Source organism: Capricornis sumatraensis, chromosome 18, assembly GCF_032405125.1.
Source record: "Capricornis sumatraensis isolate serow.1 chromosome 18, serow.2, whole genome shotgun sequence".
In the NCBI taxonomy this organism is placed as follows: domain Eukaryota; kingdom Metazoa; phylum Chordata; class Mammalia; order Artiodactyla; family Bovidae; genus Capricornis; species Capricornis sumatraensis.
Genome location: NC_091086.1, coordinates 30,186,675 through 30,208,476, shown reverse-complemented (window position 1 = coordinate 30,208,476; position 21,802 = coordinate 30,186,675). Strand labels below are relative to the sequence as shown.

Sequence of the window (21,802 nt, the reverse complement as noted above, 5' to 3'; positions counted from 1 at the left end):
TATGGATTTTCAGTTCAGTTCAGTTGCTCAGTCGTGTCTGACTCTTTGCAACCCCATGGACTGCATATACCAGGCTTCCCTGTCCATCACCAACTCCCAGAGCTTACTCAAACTCATGTCCATCGAGTTGGTGATGCCATCCAACCATCTCATCCTCTGTCGTCCCCTTTTCCTGTCTTCAATCTTTGCCAACATCAGGGTCTTTTTCCAATGAGTCAGTTCTTTGCATCAGGTGGCCAGAGTATTGGAGCTTCAGCTTCAGCATAAGTCCTTGCAATGAATATTCAGGACTGATTTCCTTTAGGATTGACTGGTTATATCTCCTTGCAGTCCAAGAGATTTTCGAGAGTCTTCTCCAACATCACAGTTCAAACATCAATTCTTCTGTGCTCAGCTTTCTTTAAAGTCCAACTCTCACATCCATACATGACTACTGAAAAAACCATAGCTTTGACTAGACAGACCTTTGTTGGCAAAATAATGTCTCTGCTTTTTAATGTGCTGTCTAGGTTGGTCATAGCTTTTCTTCCAAGGAGCAAGCATCTTTTAATTTCATGGCTGTAGTCATCATCTGCAGTGATTTTGGTGCCCAGAAAAATAAAGTCTCTCACTGTTTCCATTGTTTCCCCATCTGTTTGCCCTGAATTGATGGGACTGGATGCCATGATCTTAGTTTTCTGAATGTTGAGCTTTAAGCCAACTTTTTCACACTCTTCTTTCACTTTCATCAAGAGGCTCTTTAGTTCTTCTTCGCTTTCTGCCATAAGAGTGGTGTCATCTGCATATCTCAGGTTATTGATATTTCTCCGGGCAATCTTGATTCTACCTTGTGCTTCATCCAGCCCAGCATTTTGCATGATGTACTCTGCATATAAATTAAATAAGCAGGGTGATGATATACAGCCTTGACATACTCCTTTCCCTATTTGGAACCAGTATGTTGTTCGTTGTCCAGTACTAACTGTTGCTTCTTGACCTGCATACAGATTGCTCAAGAGGCAGGTCAGGTGGTCTGGTATTCCCATCTCTTGAAGAATTTTCCAGTTTGTTGTGATCTACATAATCAAAGGCTTTGGTGTAGTCAATAAAGCAAAAGTAGATGTTTTTCTGGAACTCTTGCTTTATGCATGTTGTTTATGAAGTTAATTTTTTCTTAAGGCTCAACAGGATGTTCCTGCATGGTTAGAAGAAATTGCCTTTAGTACATATGGTCCTGGCTTCAGTGGTAATGCAAGAGGAAATGTGTTTGCATCAGTCGATACTAGAAAGGTTAGTTGAGGGGGAAAATTTAGAAATTGGCTTTTAGTTATTTACGCTTTATAAATGTTGTGCTTAATATTGTGAAGTAACTATAACAATAACTTAAGCCATTGTTTTCATGCCTGGAAGATTAATGTTTCTCTAAATTTTTTTTAACACAAACAAGTTTATTATATTTGGTTGACCTATATTTGCTGTCAAATATACATCATTTTTAATGTCAGAAAATATTTTGCCTCAAAATATACTGCTCAGAATTAGTGATAAATTTTCATTTTACATCTTTTGTAACATTTAACCCTTATGACAATGTCCTCCTCATATATATCTCCATCAGTTAAGTTCAGTCATGTCCAACTGTTTGCAACCCCATGGACTGCAGCACGCCAGGCTTCCCTGTCTATTAACAACTCCCAGAGCTTGATCAAACTCATTTTATGTACATATATAGTTTTGGTCTTAAAGGGGAGGAATTTAAGATTTATGCTCAAACACCTTCCTTTCCCATTTTAAATTCTAATTTGGTATCTTCTGAGATTTTTGTAGTAATTCTTTATTTTTTGAATTCTGACCACATTATTAAGTAAGACAAAATAATAGCAGTGTGATTGCATATCTTTTCTATTGTGTCAGTTTCTAGGCAACATAATTTTTATACAGAAACAATGGACATACTGGTCATTAAGTATTTATGCTTATTCGTTGAAGTGAAGAGCTTTGTTTTTCCATTTGCCAAAACTAATGGCTTACATTTTTTCTTTAAATACTCTGTGCAATTTAAACTTCCTAGGTTGATATGGACCTTTTTTCAAATGAATTGGATTCAGTGAGAATGAAATTTTTTGTTTGGGGAAGAAATGGTAGAAAGCTTGAGTCCTTGCTATCAGTCTAGGTAGTTAATGGTGCATAAAATTAAATGTTTGTTTGTTTGTTTGTTTTTTAAGAATTACCATGGCAAGAGCTCTTTGAACACAGCAGGGTTTTCTTCATCACAAGCTCCTAATCCAGTAGATGATGAGTCATGGGATTAAAATGAAAACAACCTGCAAGTTTGTGGTACAGTCTTGATGCAGAGAAGAAAGTAGTTTTGATTTTTGAGTTCTTAAAACAGAAGTATAAAACCTTGCATCTCCTATCCTTCTGTTCTTACTCCCACCCTTAAAAAAAATCTTTACTGACTAGTTATGTGAAATGCTAAAAGTTACAGCGTTGCAGTTGCTAATATAAATGGTGTTAACCAGAAAGATTAAAGCATTCTAAATGTCTTGCCTATTTCTATTGTATTCTTCAAGGGTTTTAGACATATTTCATGTCTAAATGCAATGTCTTAGTATAGTGTTTATTGATCCTACAGCAAACAGGATTATAGGATACACTTTTGGTTAAAAATTATTGGGTTCTATTTTTACTTAAAAGGAGCCTTTAAACAATAGTGTGTCACTGAAATGTAATGACATGATTTTCATGATAGAAACAGTGAAAGACAAGCTTTTAAAAGCAATTTTGATTTTATATCATCAGATATGTGATGAACATGCTTGAATGTTTGCAACGTGAACTCTGTACTCAATGATACAACTGTTTGTATTTATGATATACAGACTTCTTAAAAATAAAGGATGAAACTCTTTACCCCCTAAGTTTTCCAACAGCACTTTTAATTTTTCTTGTTATAGATTATAGTTCTCAACTCTTGTATTTTGAAATTTTTATTTGAGTCTTGTGAAATCAATGAAGTGAAAAGTCTTATATCAATTGAATATCCAAAAATATACATTAATGCACAGATGCAGTAATGAAAATCATTCTTTGAGCTCAAACTATATCAACAGAAACAGTGTTGTTCACTCTTGCCATAATTAACTTTTTGATATTTTAATATTGAGGGTGAAAACTTTTTTTCACTTATCATTACATATCTTAAACTTACTGTGTCTACATGTACCCCAATGTTCATCGCAGCACTGTTTACAATAGCCAGGACACGGAAGCAACCTAGATGTCCATCGGCAGATGAATGGATAAGAAAGCTGTGGTACATATATACAATGGAATATTACTCAGCTATTAAAAAGAATGCATTTGAATCAGTTCTAATGAGGTGGATGAAACTGGAGCCTATTATACAGAGTGAAGTAAGTCAGAAAGAAAAACACCAATACAGTATATTAATGCATATATATGGATTTAGAAAGATGGTAATGATGACCCTGTATTCAAGACAGCAAAAGAGACACAGATATAAAGAATAGACTTTTGGACTCTGGGGGAGGAGGCAAGGGTGGGATGATTTGAGAGAATAGCACTGAAACATGTATATTATCATATGTGAAATAGATTGCCAGTCCAGGTTTGATGCATGAGACAGGGTGCTCAGGGCTGGTGCACTGGGATGACCCTGAGGGATGGGATGGGGAGGGAGGTGGGAGGGAGGGTCAGGATGGGGAACACATGTACACCCATGGCTGATTCATGTGAATGTATGGCAAAAACCACCACAATATTGTAAAGTAATTAGCCTCCAATTAAAATAAAGAATAATAATTTTTTAAAAAAAGGAAGAAGGGAAAAAACTTAGATGTCTAGATTGTAAGAAATTCTTAATAAATCATTAAATAGATGAACCAAAATATTAACATAAAACAAGTGAGACATAAATACAGGGGGACAAAAATAATCAGTTTCAAGTGTATGTTATTATTCACTTTAAATATCCAAAGCAGCTTTTCCTGAACATGTATGTCTTGTTATAGGAATTTGGTTAATAAATGAGGCATCACAAATTAAAAGAGGAATGGAACATTCAACAGATTCTGCTGGGATAACTAGATGCCTACCCCCATGCCATATTAAAAATCAGCCCTATGTGACATGTAAAAATTACAACTACAAAAAAATACAGTTAAATATTAAACCTTTGACTTGGGAATGAGTGTTGACATTAAGCTCAAAGGACAGAAATCATGAGGGAAACAATGAACAGATTTGATCACAATAGATTTAGTTGCTTATATAAAAATAGACAAGGAAAAATAGCACTATGACTATAGTGGATTATCAGCATATAGTTATTTATATATGTGGGTATGTAGGAATACTATTAAACAAATACACAAAGAACAGACAACTAACTGAAAATGAGAAGTTTAGTTTAAAAGAAAAAGCAACAGAAATTCCCTAGGAATCCAGTGGTGAGGATTCTGTGCTTTCACTGCCAATGACTTAGGTTTGATCCCTGACTGAGGGAACTAAGATCCTGCAAGCAAAAAAAATAAATAGGATATATTTAACTTAATACTGTTATCTCACTTCTGGGAAAGGCTAAATGAAAGTGTTTGCATCGTTAGTTATTTTGTCTGTATGTCTTAATTGTCTCTTCCAGTTTTGTTTACAAAGAGAATTTATAGGTCATTTCTTTTTTTATTTCCTCAAAGAGCTTCTTGGTCATAGCCTGATTGCCATAAAACTTTTTTGAGTCATGCTTGATTTATCAAATTTACCATCAGAGCATTACTGAAACAAATGTAAAGAGAAAGTCACACATAATCCTACCATCATAACAAACCAACTATAAACCTTCAAGTGTTCATTTACTTTCCTTATTTCTGAGTATAGATTTGAAATTTTTCTTTAAAAAATATCAAAGTGACAGATACACATGACTAGAAAATAAAATTCTGTAGAAGGATTATATAGTAGAGCAGTGTCCTGCTGCCTCTCCCTTTCTAAATTGCTGTTCCACATCCCACAGTCTACTGACTGTGCATGGTAAAGACCACTCACCTCATTCTCCCTTCCTTGGTAACTTTTTTCCAATTCTATTGAGATGCAGTTAATATATACCACTGTGTAAGTTGAGGGCATATAGCATATGGTTTCACTTATACTGTATTGTGAAATGATTACTGCAATAAGTTTAGTTAGCATCCATCATCTTACAGTAGATAAAAAGAGAAAAGAAAAAAATTGGTAACTTTAATATAGTTAGAAGTATACTTTTTGAGATGATAAAGGCACCCTACTTCTATTTTTACATTGCAACATCTGTAAACTATACATTTCCATTTCCAAAGTTAACATTTGCATTCTGTAACAAAGCTCCCTTGTTATATCTACAAGTTGATTCTAAAACTCAATATCAATAGGGTGTACATTATATAGTTTGTTCTCTGCATGGGCCAGTTAACATAGTCTGATTATCTTTCCTTTACTGTTTTTCCAATTTTGTCACCTCTGTGTTTCTAGGGACAATTACTATAAATATTCCACAGATCAATTTGCTTTAACTTTGGATAAACTCTTAGAACAGTTTGCTTACCCTATAGTTCGATTGTCTTTCTCTTTTTTGGAGAAGAAATATGTGCTTTTCATCATATTATTTTCTGTGTTCAAAGTTAGTGTCTGGAAGCTAGCTGACCAAAGATGTTAATGTTCTTAAATTGTATAATGAGGGGAACTTTAAATTCTAGAGTATCTGGTGTGCTTTGCAGATCATACTTTCCTGACTCTGGGAGTGTATTGTATTTCTCTGATAATTTTTCCTAGATTTTCTTTCTTCTTTATGGAACTCCTGTTGATATTAATCAGATGCTAGAACTACAAAATTAATCTCTAAGTCTTCTGTCTTTCATGTTTTTTCATCTTTTTGCTTATGTTTTGGTAGAATACTATCTTTAAATCTTTTTATTTTTTTAGCAATTATATTTTATTTCCAATAGCAATCTTATTTTCTTTTGTTTTTCCAAATGTTGCTTAATAGTGAATTTTCTACTTCACTAATGCTTTTTTAATCCCTGGAATTTAACCTGAGAAAAACTTTTTTTTTTTACATTAAGCATGTGTTTTCCTGCTGCTTGACATCAGAAATCTTTAGCCTTTATCAACTTTAAGTTGTTATGGTATATAGAAGGCTGCTGCTCCTGCTAAGTTGCTTCAGTTGTGTCTGACTCTGTGTGACCCCGTAGATGGCAGCCCACCAGGCTCCCCTGTTCCTGGGATTCTCCAGGCAAGAACACTGGAGTGGGTTGCCATTTCCTTCTCCAGTGCATGAAAGTGAGAAGTGAAAGTGAAGTCGCTCAGTCGTGTCTGACTCTTCACAGCCCCATGGACTGCAGCCTACCAGGCTCCTCTGCCCATGGGATTTTCCAGGCAGGAGTACTGGAGTGGGGTGCCATTGCCTTCTCCGATATAGAATGCTGGCTTTAGTCAAATTCAGTAATCTGTTCATTTTTGTGCCTTTCCTGCCAACTGCTAGAGTCTAGTGACCTCTCCTCTATCTGTTCATTGAGGCTTCTTCTCAAGTGAGTGCCTAGTCACTTTTCTCAGTTGTGTCCAACTCTGCATCTCCATGGACTGTGTAGCCCATCAGGCTCCTCTGTCCAGGTAATTTTCCAGGCAAGAATACTGGAGTGGGTTGCCATTTCCTACTCTGGGGATCTTCCCAACTGAAATGGAATCTATGTCTCTCCAGTCTCCTGCATTGAGAGGTGGATTGTTAACCACTAGTGCCACCTGAAAAAGCATAGGTTAAGATACAAATAATAAAGCTTAGATTTTCTTCCGTTGAATTCTTTGCATTTTAAAGCTTTGCAGAGTCAAAGGTTGTGGCCCAAACTGAAGAAGCTCAAAATGTAGAATGTCAGGCATCAGCTGTACAAATCAAGGTTTGGGAATAATGGTGATGTTAGTAGAGAGTAAAGATGGAGAGTGGTCCTGATTTCATACTGGGTATATGACCCATTCAGCCCATCTGTCTGTTAGGGTCTTGGGTAGAGTAGTCATTGTTTTCTGATTTAATTTTTCAGCATTGATAACATAGGGCAGCTGCTTTGGACAGAAGTTCACCCCTTCTTTACACTTTACACCCCTGGCTTTACATTTTGTGCTGTTCCTATAATCTCTCTACTGGTCCCCTAACTGGGGAGAAGAGAACATCATTTTGTTTTATATACTCTTTATTGATTTTAAACTATGTTTAAAATGGCCGTGTTAAAAATTTCAGCCACACACCAGTGTGCCTGATGCTGCGGTCGGCACTTATGTTCACTGTCGGCTTTAGATTTCCCTGCCATGCCCCACGCAGAACCGGGAACCTAGTACCTCCTTAGGAAAGGCCCAGAATGGACTTGTATTATGTCCCACGATGCTGGTGGTGAGGAAAAGTGAGCTCAGCCTTGGGGTCAGACAGATATGAGCAATCAGACAGCTGTGTATGGCTGTGGTCACCTTGAAGCTGCTGGTGCTGGGAAGCGGCTTCGCCTGCATCCCGGCTTGGTCCCCAAGGCAGCTCTGAGCTGGTGGTCCTTCCTTTCCCGAACCAGGGCAGTGCTTTGCTTTGCCGGGAATGACAGCTACTGAGGGTGTGGGGGTGGCGGGAACCTTCCCCCTGGGGCGGAGCCAGAGGTTGGCTTCCTGGGATCCCAGGGACTGGGATAAGCAGATAGGAGGGCGTCCCTGCCGCTGAAAACTTGCGCGCTGATCGTATCCAAGTGAGTGTGGGGCGTGCCTGCGTGGTGGGCTGGTGCTGCTGTACTCCTAGGGTTCTCCCTTTAGAATCGCGGTTCTTAATCACTTTAGATCACGTTGGTTTTCGACTCAAGTTTTACTTGAAGTTTCAGGGGATTTATCTGTGCTGTGCTTAGTCGTGTGCTTAGATTTCTCTACCTATGTAAAATCCATCCATAGACACAGCAAAAAGGCCAGGGAACCAAAGATTAAATGACTCCTGCTTTAGAAACAGTTCCCTGAGGAATTTCTTGTAAGGAGAGGACTGGGGAGGGACAATAAGGTGTGCTGAAACACTAAGGATGCTTGAAATTGAAGTGAGCAAATGATTTGTCCTAGAGTTTGGGGTCTGGCAATTTAGGTTAATCCTAAAGTTAAGTGCTTCATTAATTGTTTTGCTATAATTTAGGAGATTGCCAAATTGTCATAGTAGGGCATTGAAATCTACTTCTCTGTGGGGGATTTTGCATGTAAGAATTCCTTGGAAAAAAATTTTTTTTCTTTTATCAGTGTTTTCTGGATTTGGAATCATGTTTTTGTAGAATTCTTTTTCAGCATTCAGGAACAAAGCCCAGTTTTTCTTTCCTGTGTATATGAATTTATTATCCTGAAGTCTTGGCTATCTCTATTTAACCTAATTTTCTTTTTAGTTTTGGCAGAGTTTCACCATGTGAGGGATATATTCTCAACAGATAGAAAAACAGTTAAAAATACTCAAAAACTTTTATGTATAGGAAGAGACATTCCTGTATAACAAAGTGGGTATGATGCTTCACATTAAAGAACTAGTTGGAGTAGCCTTAACATTGGTCTTATTCAATGACTTGGCTGGTACCTAGCACTATCAGTGATCTGGTTTATCCTTCAGCTTGCTTTTACATAAAAGAAAGACAATAACTGGAGGTTTCTTCATCCAGTGTGCATCCAGTGAAGATGCTACACAGTCAGTGTATGCAGTTACCATAAAATACTTTTAAAAGAGGCAGCCCCATGTGAGAATGCAGAGTATCATAGCCGTATGCTGGTGCCCTTATATTTTAATGTTCATTTTATTCGAATACAAAAAATCCCCTACATACAAAGAAATTCTATTCCAAGAGCACATTCATAAGTCTGATTTGCTTATAAATCCAACAGTTAGCCTAGGTACCCAGGCAGAACAGTTGGCTACAGGGGACTGTACTGTATTGGTTTATAATACTTATCACACAAAACATTAAAAAACAAACATTGTTAGTCTTACAGTACAGTACCTTGAAGAGTATAGTAGTACAGTACAGAAGCTAGCATACAGGAGCTGGCACTGAGTGAACAGGCAAGAAGAGTTACTGACTGGAAGAGGGAAAGGAGATGGGAAATGATAGACCTGAAGGATTGTCAGCAATAGGAAACAGAGGACAAGCTGCAGTTCACTCATGCCTGATGTTGATGGAATGCATGTTTGCATCCTTCAAAGTTAACGATTTGAAGGTTTGTATTAGGGGACATACTGTATTGAATTAGCTGATATATCAATGATCAATAAATAGTTGTTTCCTGAGAAACAGGGGTCACATTTGCAACTATAGTGTTTGAGTTGCTTACAAATATCACATGAGTGACACCACAGTTCAAAATATATGAGTGACACTTGTTAATTGACCATTTATCATCTCATTATATCTTCCATCTATTAATTGTTTCATCAGTTTTAGGATGGTCTACCACTTGAGATTTTTCATGATAATCTACAGATGCTAATCAGCTAATGTATTTGTGTTAGTTAAATGGCAGGTTCTGACAGTTTTATCTTACCATGTTTGTTCTTCAAGTGGATTATCTTACTGTGTTACCAGTTGTATGGGATGGTGGAAAGTTTGATTTCAATAATTTGTTTCAGTTTTATAGACAGAATTGTTAGTGCTGTAGTGCCACAAATTAAAACCATCATTTGAACTATAGAATGTTTTGGTGCCAAAATCAGTACAGTTCAGTTCAGTCACTCAGTTGTGTCTGACTCTTTGCAACATCATGGACTGCAGCATGCCAGGCTTCCATGTCCATCACCACCACCCAGAGCTTACTCAAGCTCATGTCCGTTGAGTCAGTGATTTCATCCAACCATCTCATCTGCTGTCATCCCCCTCTCCTGCCTTCTATCTTTGCCAGCATCAGAGTCTTTTCAAATGAGTCAATTCTTGGAGTCAGGTGGCCAGAGTATTGGAGTTTCGGTTTCATCATCAGTCCTTCCAATGAATAGTCAGGACTGATTTCCTTTAGGATGGACTGGTTGGATCACCTTGCAGTCCAAGGGACTCTCAAGAGTCTTCTCCAACACCACACTTCAAAAGCATCAATTCTTCAGCACTCAGCTTTTTTTATGGTGCAACTCTCACATCCATACATGACTACTGGAAAAACCATAGCTTTGACTAGGCAGACTTTTGTTGGCAAAGTAATATCTCTGCTTTTTAATATGCTGTCTAGGTTGATCATAACTTTTCTTCCAAGGAGCAAGTGTCTTAATTTCATGGCTGCATTCGCCATCTGCAGTGAATTTGGAGCCCAAGAAAGTAAAGTCTCTCACTGTTTCCATTGTTTCCCCATCTATTTGCCATGAAGTGATGGGGCCCAGATGCCATGATCTTAGTTTTCTGAATGTTGAGTTTTAAGCCAGCTTTTCCACTCTCCTCTTTCACTTTCATCAAAAGGTTCTTTAGTTCTTCGCTTTCTGCCATAAGGGTGGTGTCATCTGCATATCTGAGGTTATTGATATTTCTCCTGGCAATGTTGATTTCACCATGTGCTTCATCCAGCCCAGTGTTTCGCATGATGTACTCTCTATATAAGTTAAATAAGCAGGGTGACAAACTACATCCTTGACATTCTCCCTTCCTGATTTGGAACAAGTCTGTTGTTCCACATCCAGTTCTAAATGTTGCTTCTTGACCTGCATACAGATTTCTCAGGGGGTAGGTCAGATGGTCTGGTATTCCCATCTCTTTCAGAATTTTGCACAGTTTGTTGTGATCCATACAGTCAAAGCCTTTGGCATAGTCAGTAAAGCAGAAGTAATTGTTTTTCTGAAACTCTCTTGGTTTTTTGATAATCCAATAGATGTTGAAAATTTGATCTCTGGTTCCTCTGCCTTTTCTAAATCCAGCTTGAACATCTGGAATTTCACGGTTCATGTACTGTTGAAGCCTGCCTTGAAAAATCAGTAGTTTATCATAATATAGATATTATGGGTAAATTATGTAGTGAGAGTGATGCTACTGATATATTTAGCTAAGTAACAACAGTCTTGTAGTTTTCTCATTTCTCTATGTATTGGATGGGAAAGTGAACCCTACTCAGGTCAGAAGACTAAGATTAACTTAAGTTTGAACCTGAGCTCAGCATCTTATATTTGTGTGCTTTGGGACAAGTTAACTTTTTAATCATTTTATTAGAAATATGATTTACATATTTAAGAAGGCACAAACCTTTAGTGTATGGCTTAACTTTTTGTTTACATATACTTAAAACCATTGCATGAATCAAAATGGATAACATTTCTATTACCCTCTTGCCCCTTGGCATTCAACTCCTTTGCCCAGAGGTAACCACTATTAGGATTTTTATAACCATAAATTATATTTGTTCCTGAACTGTATATAAATGGAATCATAAGCTCTCTTTTTTGTTGTTTTTTTCAACATAGTATTAGTGAGATTTCTCCATGTTGTGTGTTTCAGTTCTCTCTTACTGTGTGGTGTTCTGTCATATGAATATACTATAAATTGTTTTTCTAATTTCTTGTTGATGGGCATATGAGTTGTTCCCTGTTTTTTACTATTGTAAATAAAGCTCCTAAGTATATTCTGTAAGTCTTCAGTAAACACAGCTCTCAGTTCTCACAGGTGTGTACCTAGGAGTGAAATTGCTGGATCATAGGTATGTGTTTAGCTTTCTTAGTAACAGCAAAAGAGTTTTCCAAAGTAGTTGAATTATTATTATTAAAGCTACCAACATTGTAGGAAGATCGTTCCATTTGCTTCACATCCTCACCATTATTTGTTATTGCCAGCTTTAAAATTTTAGCCATATACTGTGGTTTTAATTTACGTTTACCTGATGGTTAGTGATGTCAGGCACCTTTTCATGTGTCTGTTGGTTATTTATTTCATTGTTTCTTCATCTGTTTACATGTCTACCCAGTCACAGTCTTGGCAGCAATACACCTCGGAGTCATACAAGGGGGTAGAGAAGAGATGGAATCAGGGATAGATGGGGTGTTATCTTACTGCTTCATGATAACACCAAGAGTTGTGAACTGGTTTATTGTTAGCCTTTTGAGTCACTGATTTTATCTCCTAGGATGACACTAGCTGCTTTTTAGAAACCCCCAGAACTTCAGTGACTTAACAAGATGGAGGTAGGTTTTTGGTCGCCTAATTGTCCAAGGAGGGTGCTCCTGCAAGGTAGATATTTAGGACTCCAGGCCTTTTCTGTCATGTGCCTCTACTATCTTTGGTACATGGTGTCCAAGGACTTTATGCTTCTCTTCATCAAGCCAGGAAGAGGGAAAGAGTTGGGGGCCAGGGTAGGGCAGAGGTGGACAAAAGGAAGATGTTTATGAATTAGACTAAGAAATGCAATAGATCTCATTTCCTCTTCCACTGTTGAGAACTTAGCTCCTTAACTGTAAGGAGGCTAGCAAGTGCCAGAGTTGGGCTTTGAACCCAGATATTCTGGCTCAAAAGTCTGTTTGCTGAACCTCCAGTCTAGCCCATCTCCAGCTGCTGTGTGTATGCTCAGTTGCTCAGTCGTGTCTGACTCTGCGATCCCGTGGACTATAGCCCACCAGGTGGTTCTGTCCATGGAATTTTCCAGGCAAGAGTACTGGAGTGGGGTGCTGTTTTCTACTTCAGGGGGTCTTCCTAACCCAGGGATCAAACCCATGTCTCTTGAGTCTCCTGCATTTGCAGGTGTATTCTTTACTGCTGCCTTGCTGGTACGGGATAGACATATGTGATCAATAAATCCCAAATATCATTTCAGTATATAATCAGTATAAAAATTAAGGTATTTTACATTTTTGTGCTGAATCTTTGAAATCCAATATATATTTTATAATTACTTCATCTCAATTTGGAAGCTGTTTTCATTGGAAATATTTAGTGTTTAGATTTTATAAACTATACTGAATATAGTAAATTATGATTTACATACCCAATATAGATTCACATACTCAAGTTGTTTCGTATACTTAAGTTTCCCAATAGCCAAATCAAGTCTCAAGCTTTAGATTAGGTAAAATAAAATTTTAAAAATTCAGTTTCTCAGTTGTACTGTGTTTCAAGTGCTCAGTAGCCACATGTGGTTAGTGGCTAAGACTCTTTTAGCAACAGTGGCTAAGACTTTTTAGCAATTCTAAAGTCTAGACTAAGCTCTAGGAAGGCAGAGACTTCAGCCTGGCTCTGAGAAAGTGCTCAAGAAATATTTGTGGTTTGAAAATAATGTCATCCTATTCTGAAGTTGGTAAGAGTTGAAAGTGAGGTTTAATAAATAATTTAATTGAAAAGCTGGGAGGAAGCCAGATTTCCAAAGCTAAGTTTTGTCTCAAAAATTTAATTATTCTTAATAAGCATTTAGTGTATCCTTATTATATATAAATATAGCATTTATTTTTATTTATATATTCATTATATATATATTTGTTTTTAAATATATATTTTATATATTATATAGAATATATTTTAATTATATATATAGCATTTATTTATAAATAGCATTTATTTTTTATTAAATATAGCATTTATACATGCAGTGATTTAGGCTATAATGGCTATACATTTTTGGAGGATGTCTTTTTCCACTCCACTGGCTTGCAGCTCTGGTCAAATTACATATTAATAGCCAAATAATGGATTAGCTAAATAACTGTGGAGGAAAATGTTCAAAGTTAATTTTTCTTCAATTCATTGGTTTGAATTGGGAATAGAAACTAAAGGAAAATGAGGTTAAAACAATTAAGGTTCAAATTCTGAAAAATAATCATACATCCTATTTCATGTTGCTCTGCAGAGGAAATTATTTTGTTGTGTTACAGAGGCATACACATGTAATTTAACAACAACAATGAAAAATGTTTTTTGTTTTTTGTGTTTTTTTTATTTTTTTTTAATTTAATTTTAAAATCTTTAATTCTTACATGTGTTCCCAAACATGAACCCCCCTCCCACCTCCCTCCCCATAATATCTCTGTGGGTCATCCCCATGCACCAGCCCCAAGCATGTGAAAAATGTTTTTTGAAAAAAAAACATGAAAAACTATATTCTTTGAGAATGGGAGTTTTATATATTAATATCTGTATGTTTTTCCCACTAATTACCCAGACTTTACTAGTTCAGTGGTCTACTCAAGTCACACTTCTTTTGCACAATCTTCCTTGGTTACTGTACTTCATAGTGCTTCCTCCCATCCTGGAACTCATAGACTCAAAATATTTTGTTATCCAAATATATATCTACAGTGTTGTGAATTGTTTCTCATTTGACTCATGTCATGTCATGTCTAGCCATCTCAACTCGGTCGTCTCAGTATTTAACAAGTAACAGTTGCTCAACATGTGCTTGAGTACACACAAAAATGACAAATGGAAATCCTGACTGACAGACTTCTTAAGAACCTCTGACTGTTCTCATGCTTTGAGTTCAAATTGCTTTACTGCATTCTGCTTGACTTGAATAGTGAGAACAGTTCAGCTGAGCTGGAGAGAGCTAACTGCCAAATGTTGGAGTACTGCATTAAACAGGTCAAAATGAAAGTGAGTCAAGTCTTTAACCACTAATGGCATTTGTATAGACAAGGGTCTGAACTAAAAGACTCCCTCTGTTCCTCTTCTTCCTGTGGAATGGCCTCCTTGTTGAGGGTCAGATGGATCAGTACAGATGGGGGGTTGTCTTACTGTTTAGGGAGCCCTGAACAAAAGGCACCTGCAGACTTATGGAGGCTGGGAAAAGGAAGAAGGAAAGGCTAGGAGTGGGAAAGTACTGAGTCAGGGTCTAAAAAATTGTCTTCTAGTTTTTCCCCATAAGAAGACTTCCAAATAGAGGTGCCTGGGCCAGAAATGAAGATGTGTATAACAGCACCGCCATCCAGGGGGACCTGAATCCTTGTCTGCAACAACTTTCAGAGATGGTAATGCATTGTGTATTGATTTTGTATCAAATCTGATATGGGGAGGAAACCTCTGATGTGAAGCCCACCAAGGAAAGTTTTTGTAATTGCTTATTGTCAGGCCTAAAAAATTGGTGTTTTTTTGGCTGGGACATGGACTCCTTATGTATGAAATCTGTTCTCAGGACCTCAAACTACCCTTATCTGTTCTAGGGTGGACATTTTCCAGCATTTTAATATCTTTGAAATCAGGATGTATTTTATAATTGATGTCATCCAGATAACAGTTGTGATCTAACTGATGCTTTGGGATAAAAATCAAGAAAGTACCAGCATACTCAGCCCTAAAAAGGAATGAATTTGATTTAGTTGTAGTGAGGTGGGTGAAATTAGAGTGAAGTCAGAAAGAGAAAAACAAATGTCATTTATTAGTTCATGGAATCTAGAAAAGCCCTGATGAACCTATTTGCAGGGAAGGAATGGAGACACAGATCTAGAGAATGGACTGTGGCCATGGGGAAGGTAAGGGTGGGATGAATTGAGAAAGTAGTGTTGACGTATATACACTATCAAATAGTGAGAAGTTACTGGATAGCACAGAGCCCAGCCTGGCACTAGGTGATGACCTAGAGGAGTGAGATGGGGGAAGGGAGGGAAATATATATGTGTGTGTATGGTTTGTGTATGTGTTTGGTTTGTATATGTGTATGGTTTAGTTACTAAGTTGTGCCTTACTCTTGTGACCCCACGGACTGTAGGCCACCAGGCTCCTCCATCCATGGGATTTTTCAGGCAAGAATACTGGAGTGGGTTGCCATTTCCTTCTCCAATGATCTTCCCAACCTAGGGCTTGAACCCGGGTTTCCTGTGTTGCAGGTGGTCTCCTGCATTGCAGGCAGATTCTTTATTGACTGAGCCACCAGGAAATCCCATGTATATTTTTGTGTGTGTATATATAATTATGGCCTTTTCACATCATTGTTTGGCAGAAACCAGCACAACATTGTAGAGCAATTTTCTTCCAATTAAAAAAATAAAAGTACTAGCAGATGGAGAGCAAGAAAGCCAAGTAGGAGAATGTGGAGCTCACCTCCCCTGATGAACACATAAAAATACATCTACATGTGAAGCAATTCTTACAGGAAAACTGGAGACTGGCAGACATATAACCAAGGCTGTAAGAAAGATCCACACTGAGTTGCATAGGAAGGGAAGAGAAGTGGTCAGGTCAGGACCTTTGCCCCTGGGAGAAAGTACAGAAGAGGAGCAGGATTCTGTGGGCTTGGAGAGCCTCCCTGATGAGTAAACAGTTTGAACCATACATTGGGTGTCTCAACCCTGGGGTCTGACACTGAAAAGACAAGTCCCTTTAGTTGGTGTGAAAATCAGTGAAACTAACACCTGTTAGGAACCTAGACTTCGTTCATGAAGAAACATGCACATGCTTGCTTACTCCTGAAACAAGGCAGAGGATGCAGATTGAAGCTGCTTGGAACTTACTCTGGTTTCCCTCCACCACCCCAGTGCATGCCTCAGTCCATGCCAAGCACCCAAGCACCAGACAAAGAATCCAGAGCATTAGTAATAAGAATGCTAACTGAACTAAGGAAAAGAATAGATGAACACAATTTTAATAAGGAACTAGAAAATGAATAAAAGAACCAGTCAGAACTGAAGAATACAGTAACAAATGAAAAACACACTTGAAGGAGTAAGCAGCAGACCAAGGATGCAGAAGAACACAAGTGATCCAGGAGACAGAATGAGGGAAGTTATACAATCAGAACAGGAAAAAGAGGGTGGCTCAGGTAGTGAAGAGTCCACCCGCAGTGCAGGAGACCCAGGTTTGATCCCTGGGTCGGGAAGATCCCTGAGGAAGGAAATGGCTACCCACTCCAGTATTCTTGACTGGAGAATTCCACAGACAGAGGAGCCTGGAGGGCTACAGTCCATGGGGTCGCATAGACTCGGGCACAACTGAACGACAAACACACACGTACAAAGAAACAGAAGAACACAAGTGATCTGGAAGACAGCATAAGGGAAATCACCCAATCAGAACAGGAAAAAGAAAAAAGGGAACAATTTAGGGTATTTGTTGGAAAACACCAAGTATACTAATATTCACATTATAGGTGTCCCTATAGAAGAAGAGAGAGAAAAATGTGTTGAAAATATAATTTGATTAAATTGTGGCTTAAAAGTGTCTGAATCTGGAGAAGGAAACATATCTAGGTATGAGAGGCACAGTGAGTTCCCTAAAATTTATGAACTCAAAGAGACCCATACCAAGATATAATTAAAACAGCAAAATTTAGAATTTTAAAGGCAGCAAGAACAGACTCATATAAAAGGGGATTCTCATAAGGTCATCAGCTGATTCTCCTGCAGAAACTTTGTAAGCCAGAATGAAGCGGCACAGTTTATTTAAGGTATTAAAAGGGGAAAAACCTACAATTTAGGATAATCTGCCTGGCAAGATTATAATTCAGAGTTGGAAAAATAAAGAACTTCTCAGACAAGTAAAAGTGAAAAGAATTCATCAATACTACACCAACCCTAAAAGAAATGTTAAAGAATTTTCTGTAGGTGGAAAGAAAAGGCTGCAAGAAGAACTTATAGGCAAGGGAAAATCCAATTAGTAAAGGCAAATATATAGATAGTAAAGGTTGTGCATCAACCAGTTAAACTTGTGTAAAGATTAAAGATTAAATTAAATCTTTAATTAAAAGATTTAATTAAAGAATTAAATTCTAAAATCAACCATAACTATAATAAACAAGGGATAAACATGAAGATGGAAAATATGACATCAGAAATACAAAAATGCAGGGGAGATGAGTAAAAAAAATGTAAATCTTTTGTTTTTTTATTATTATGTTTTAATTTTAACATAATGTTGCCTTCCCTGGTGGTGCAGAGGTTAAAGCGTCTGCCTGCAATGTGGGAGACCTGGGTTCGATCCCTGGGTCGGGAAGATCCCCTGGAGAAGGAAATGGCAACCCACTCCAGTATTCTTGCCTGGAGAATCCCATGGATGGAGGAGCTTGGTGGGCTACAGTCCACTGGTCGCAAAGAGTCGGACACGACTGAGCGACTTCACTTTCACTTTCAACATAATATTTATTTTATTTTTTTGACCATTTATCATTTATTATTATTATTTTACTTTACAATATTGTATTGGTTTTGCCATATATCAACATGAATCCACCACGGGTGTACATGTGTTCCCTATCCTGAACACCCCTCCCACCTCCCTCCCCGTGCCATCTCTCTGGGTCATCCCAGTGCACCAGCCCCAAGCATCCTGTATCCTGCATCAAATCTGGACTAGCGATTCATTTGTTATATGATATTATACATGTTTCAATGCCATTCTCCCAAATTATCCCACCCTCTCCCTCTCCCACAGAGTTCAAAAGACTGTTCTATACATCTGTGTCTCTTTTGCTCTCTTGCTTTCAGGGTTATTGTTACCGTCTTTCTAAATTCCATATATATGTGTTAGTATACTGTATTGGTGTTTTTCTTTCTGGCTTACTTCACTCTGGATAATAGGCTCCAGTTTCATCCACCTCATTAAAACTGACTCAAATGTATTCTTTATAATGGCTGAGTAATACTCCATTGTGTATATGTACCACAGCTTTCTTATCCATTCATCTCCTGATGGACATCTAGGTTGCTTGCATGTCCTGGCTATTATAAACAGTGCTGCAATGAACATTGGGGTACACGTGTCTCTTTCAATTCTGGTTTCCTCGGTGTGTATGCCAAGCAGTGGGATTGCTGGGTCATAAGGCAGTTCTATTTCCAGCTTTTTAAGGAATCTCCACACTGTTCTCCATAGTGGCTGTACTAGTTTGCATTCCCTTACAAGAGGGTTCCCTTTTCTCCACACCCTCTCCAGCATTTATTGCTTTAGACTTTTGGATTGCAGCCATTCTGACTGGTGTAAAATGGTACCTCATTGTTGTTTTAATTTGCATTTCTCTGAATGAGTGATGTTGAGCATCTTTTCATGTTTGTTAGCCATCTGTATGTCTTCTTTGGAGAAATGTTTGTTTAGTTCTCTGGCCCGTTTTTTTGATTTGGTCATTTATTTTTCTGGAATTGAGCTGCAGGAGTTGCTTGTGTTTTTTTTTTTTTGAGATTAGTTGTTTATCAATTGCTTCATTTGCTATTATTTTCTCCCATTCCAAAGGCTGTCTTTTCACCTTGCTTAGAGTTTCCTTTGTTGTGCAGAAGCTTTTTAATTTTAATTAGGTCCCATTTGTTTATTTTTTATTTTATTTCCAGTATTCTGGGAGGTGGGTCATAGAGGATCCTGCTGTGATTTAGAATGTGTATGAACTAAATGACTACCAGTTTAAAACAATAGATACAGGCCAACATATGTGAACCCCATGGTAACTACAAATCAAAAACCTACAATAGATATGCAAAAACTAGAGAGAAAAGGACTTAAGCATACCACTGAAAGGAATCAAACCATAAGAAAAGAATCTAAAGGAAGAAAACAGAACTGCAAAAACAACCAGAAAACAAGTAACAAAGTCGCAGTAAGTGTATTTAAATATCAATAAACCAAATGCTCCAATCAAAAGACAGGGTGTCTAATTGGATAAAAAATAAGACCCCTGTATATACTGCTTACAAGAGACTCACTTCAGAGCTAAAGACACACATGGAATGAAAGTGAGGTGATGGAAAAAAATATTTCCTGAAAATAAAAATAGCAAGAAAGCTGGGGTAGCAATACTCATATAAAACAAAATAGGCTTTAAAACAAAGACTGTAACAAAAGACAAGGCCATTATATAATAATAAAAGGATCAATACAAAAGAGGATATAACATTTGTTAATGTGTGTATCTTATATAGGAGCATCTAAATATATAAAGCAAATATTAACAGACATAAAGGGAGAAATTGACATTGATAATAGGTGACTTTAACACCCCCATTTACACTGGTGGACAGATCATCCAGACAGAAAATAAGGAAACAGTAGTATTAAATGTAGTAGTCTAAATACATTAGATCAGTTGTGCTGAATAGATATGTATAGGACATTCCACCCAAAACCAGCAGAATACACATTATTTTCAAGTGTACGTAGAACATTCTCTAGGGTAGATCATATGCTAGGTCACAAGTTTCAACAAATTTAAGAGGATAGAAATTATATCAAGCATCATTTTCTGACCACAATAGTATGAAACTAGAAATCAAATACATTTTTAAAAAATGGGGGGGCGGGCCGCGGAGCCAGGAGGCGGCCGGGAGTGGGGCCGAGAGCGGGGCGGCCGGGGCGCGCTCGCTCCGACCCGCGCCTGCCACCCGCGCCTCGGACCCGCGCCCACCACCGCCGCCGGCGACCCCGGGGCGGTCCGCGGGCATGGACAGCGCGGCCGGCCCCGCCTTCGCCCCGGACAAGCCGGCGCTAGGCCCGGGGCCGCCGCCGCCGCCGCCGCCGCCCGCGCTGGGGCCGGGCGACTGCGCCCAGGCGCGCAAGAACTTCACGGTCAGCCACCTCCTGGACCTGGAGGAGGTGGCGGCGGCCGGGCGGCTGGCGGCGCGCCCCGCGCCCAGGGCCGAGGCGCGGGAGGGCGCGGCGCGCGAGCCGTCCGGGGGCAGCAGCGGCAGCGAGGCGGCGCCGCGGGACGGTGAGTGTCCCAGCGCCGGGCGCAGCAGCGCCGCCAAGCGGAAGAAGCAGCAGCGGCGGAACCGCACCACGTTCAACAGCAGCCAGCTGCAGGCGCTGGAGCGCCTGTTCGAGCCCACGCACTACCCAGACGCCTTCGTGCGTGAGGAGCTGGCCCGGCGGGTCAACCTCAGCGAGGCGCGCGTCCAGGTCTGGTTTCAGAACCGCCGGGCCAAGTTCCGCAGAAACGAGCGGGCCATGCTGGCCAACCGCTCGGCCTCGCTGCTCGAGTCCTACAGTCAGGAGGCCGCCGTCGAGCAGCCGGTGGCTCCCCGGCCCACCACCCTGAGCCCGGACTATCTCTCCTGGACAGCCTCCTCCCCCTACAGCACGGTGCCGCCCTACAGCCCTGGAGGCTCAGGCCCCGCGACCCCGGGGGTCAGCATGGCCAACAGTATCGCCAGTCTCCGTCTCAAGGCCAAGGAGTTCAGCCTGCATCACAGCCAGGTGCCCACCGTGAACTGACAGCCGGCTCCGCCAGGATCCCAGTGCCTCCCTGGTCTAACGACAACAGAAAAGAGGGCAGACGCGCAGGAAAGTCACCTTCTCTTGCCCCCTGTCTCCGGGACAGGCTGGGTGGGCTTTCCTGGCTGGCCCTTCTCTGAAGCCCAGACTCCTGGGCCCAAGAGGCTGCTGAGATGCCTGGAGCCTGGCTCAGCCCCTCATCCATGGCCGCTGGAGACTTCGGCCCCTGATCCTTGGAGGGGTTGGGCCAGAAGGTGGAATAGCAGCTCACCGAGGACCTCACTTACTTGGTGTATGAAAGCCAAAAAGCTGTTGTCTGTAAGAAATAAAAAAAGAAGAAATTGAAAAAATAAAAATAAAAAAAATTTAAAAATGGGGAAAAAACCAAACACATAGAGACTAAACAATAAGCTACTAAAAAACCAGTGAGTCAACAAAGAAAGAAAAAAGGAAATCAGAAAATACCCCGAGACAAAAATACAACTTTCCAAAATCTATGAAAGTGAAACTGTTAGTCGCTCAGTCACGTCCCACTCTTTGCAACCCCACCAGGCTCCTCTGTCCATATAATTTCCAGGCAAGAATACTGGAGTGGGTAACCATTCCCTTCTGAAGGGATCTTCCCAACCCAGGGACCAAACCGAGGTCTCTTGCATTGCAGGCAGATTCTTTACCACCTGAGTCACCAGAGAAGCCCCAAATCTAAGGGACACAGCAAA

General features: G+C 39.4%; 1 protein-coding gene and 1 pseudogene across 5 annotated transcripts in view; both read left to right on the top strand.

Moving 5' to 3' along the window:
• Positions 1-2,291, top strand: part of DDX4 (DEAD-box helicase 4) — a 66,888-nt gene extending 64,597 nt beyond the window's left edge. For all 5 annotated transcript variants that reach the window (XM_068990546.1, XM_068990544.1, XM_068990543.1 and 2 more), the window contains 2 exons: positions 1,159-1,269; positions 2,205-2,291. In XM_068990546.1, coding sequence (XP_068846647.1) covers positions 1,159-1,269; positions 2,205-2,291 — 198 coding nt within the window. The remainder of the gene's footprint in view (positions 1-1,158; positions 1,270-2,204) is intronic.
• An 18,021-nt stretch (positions 2,292-20,312) lies between these two features.
• Positions 20,313-21,083, top strand: LOC138094705 (paired mesoderm homeobox protein 2 pseudogene; annotated as a pseudogene).
• Positions 21,084-21,802: the final 719 nt, after the last annotated feature.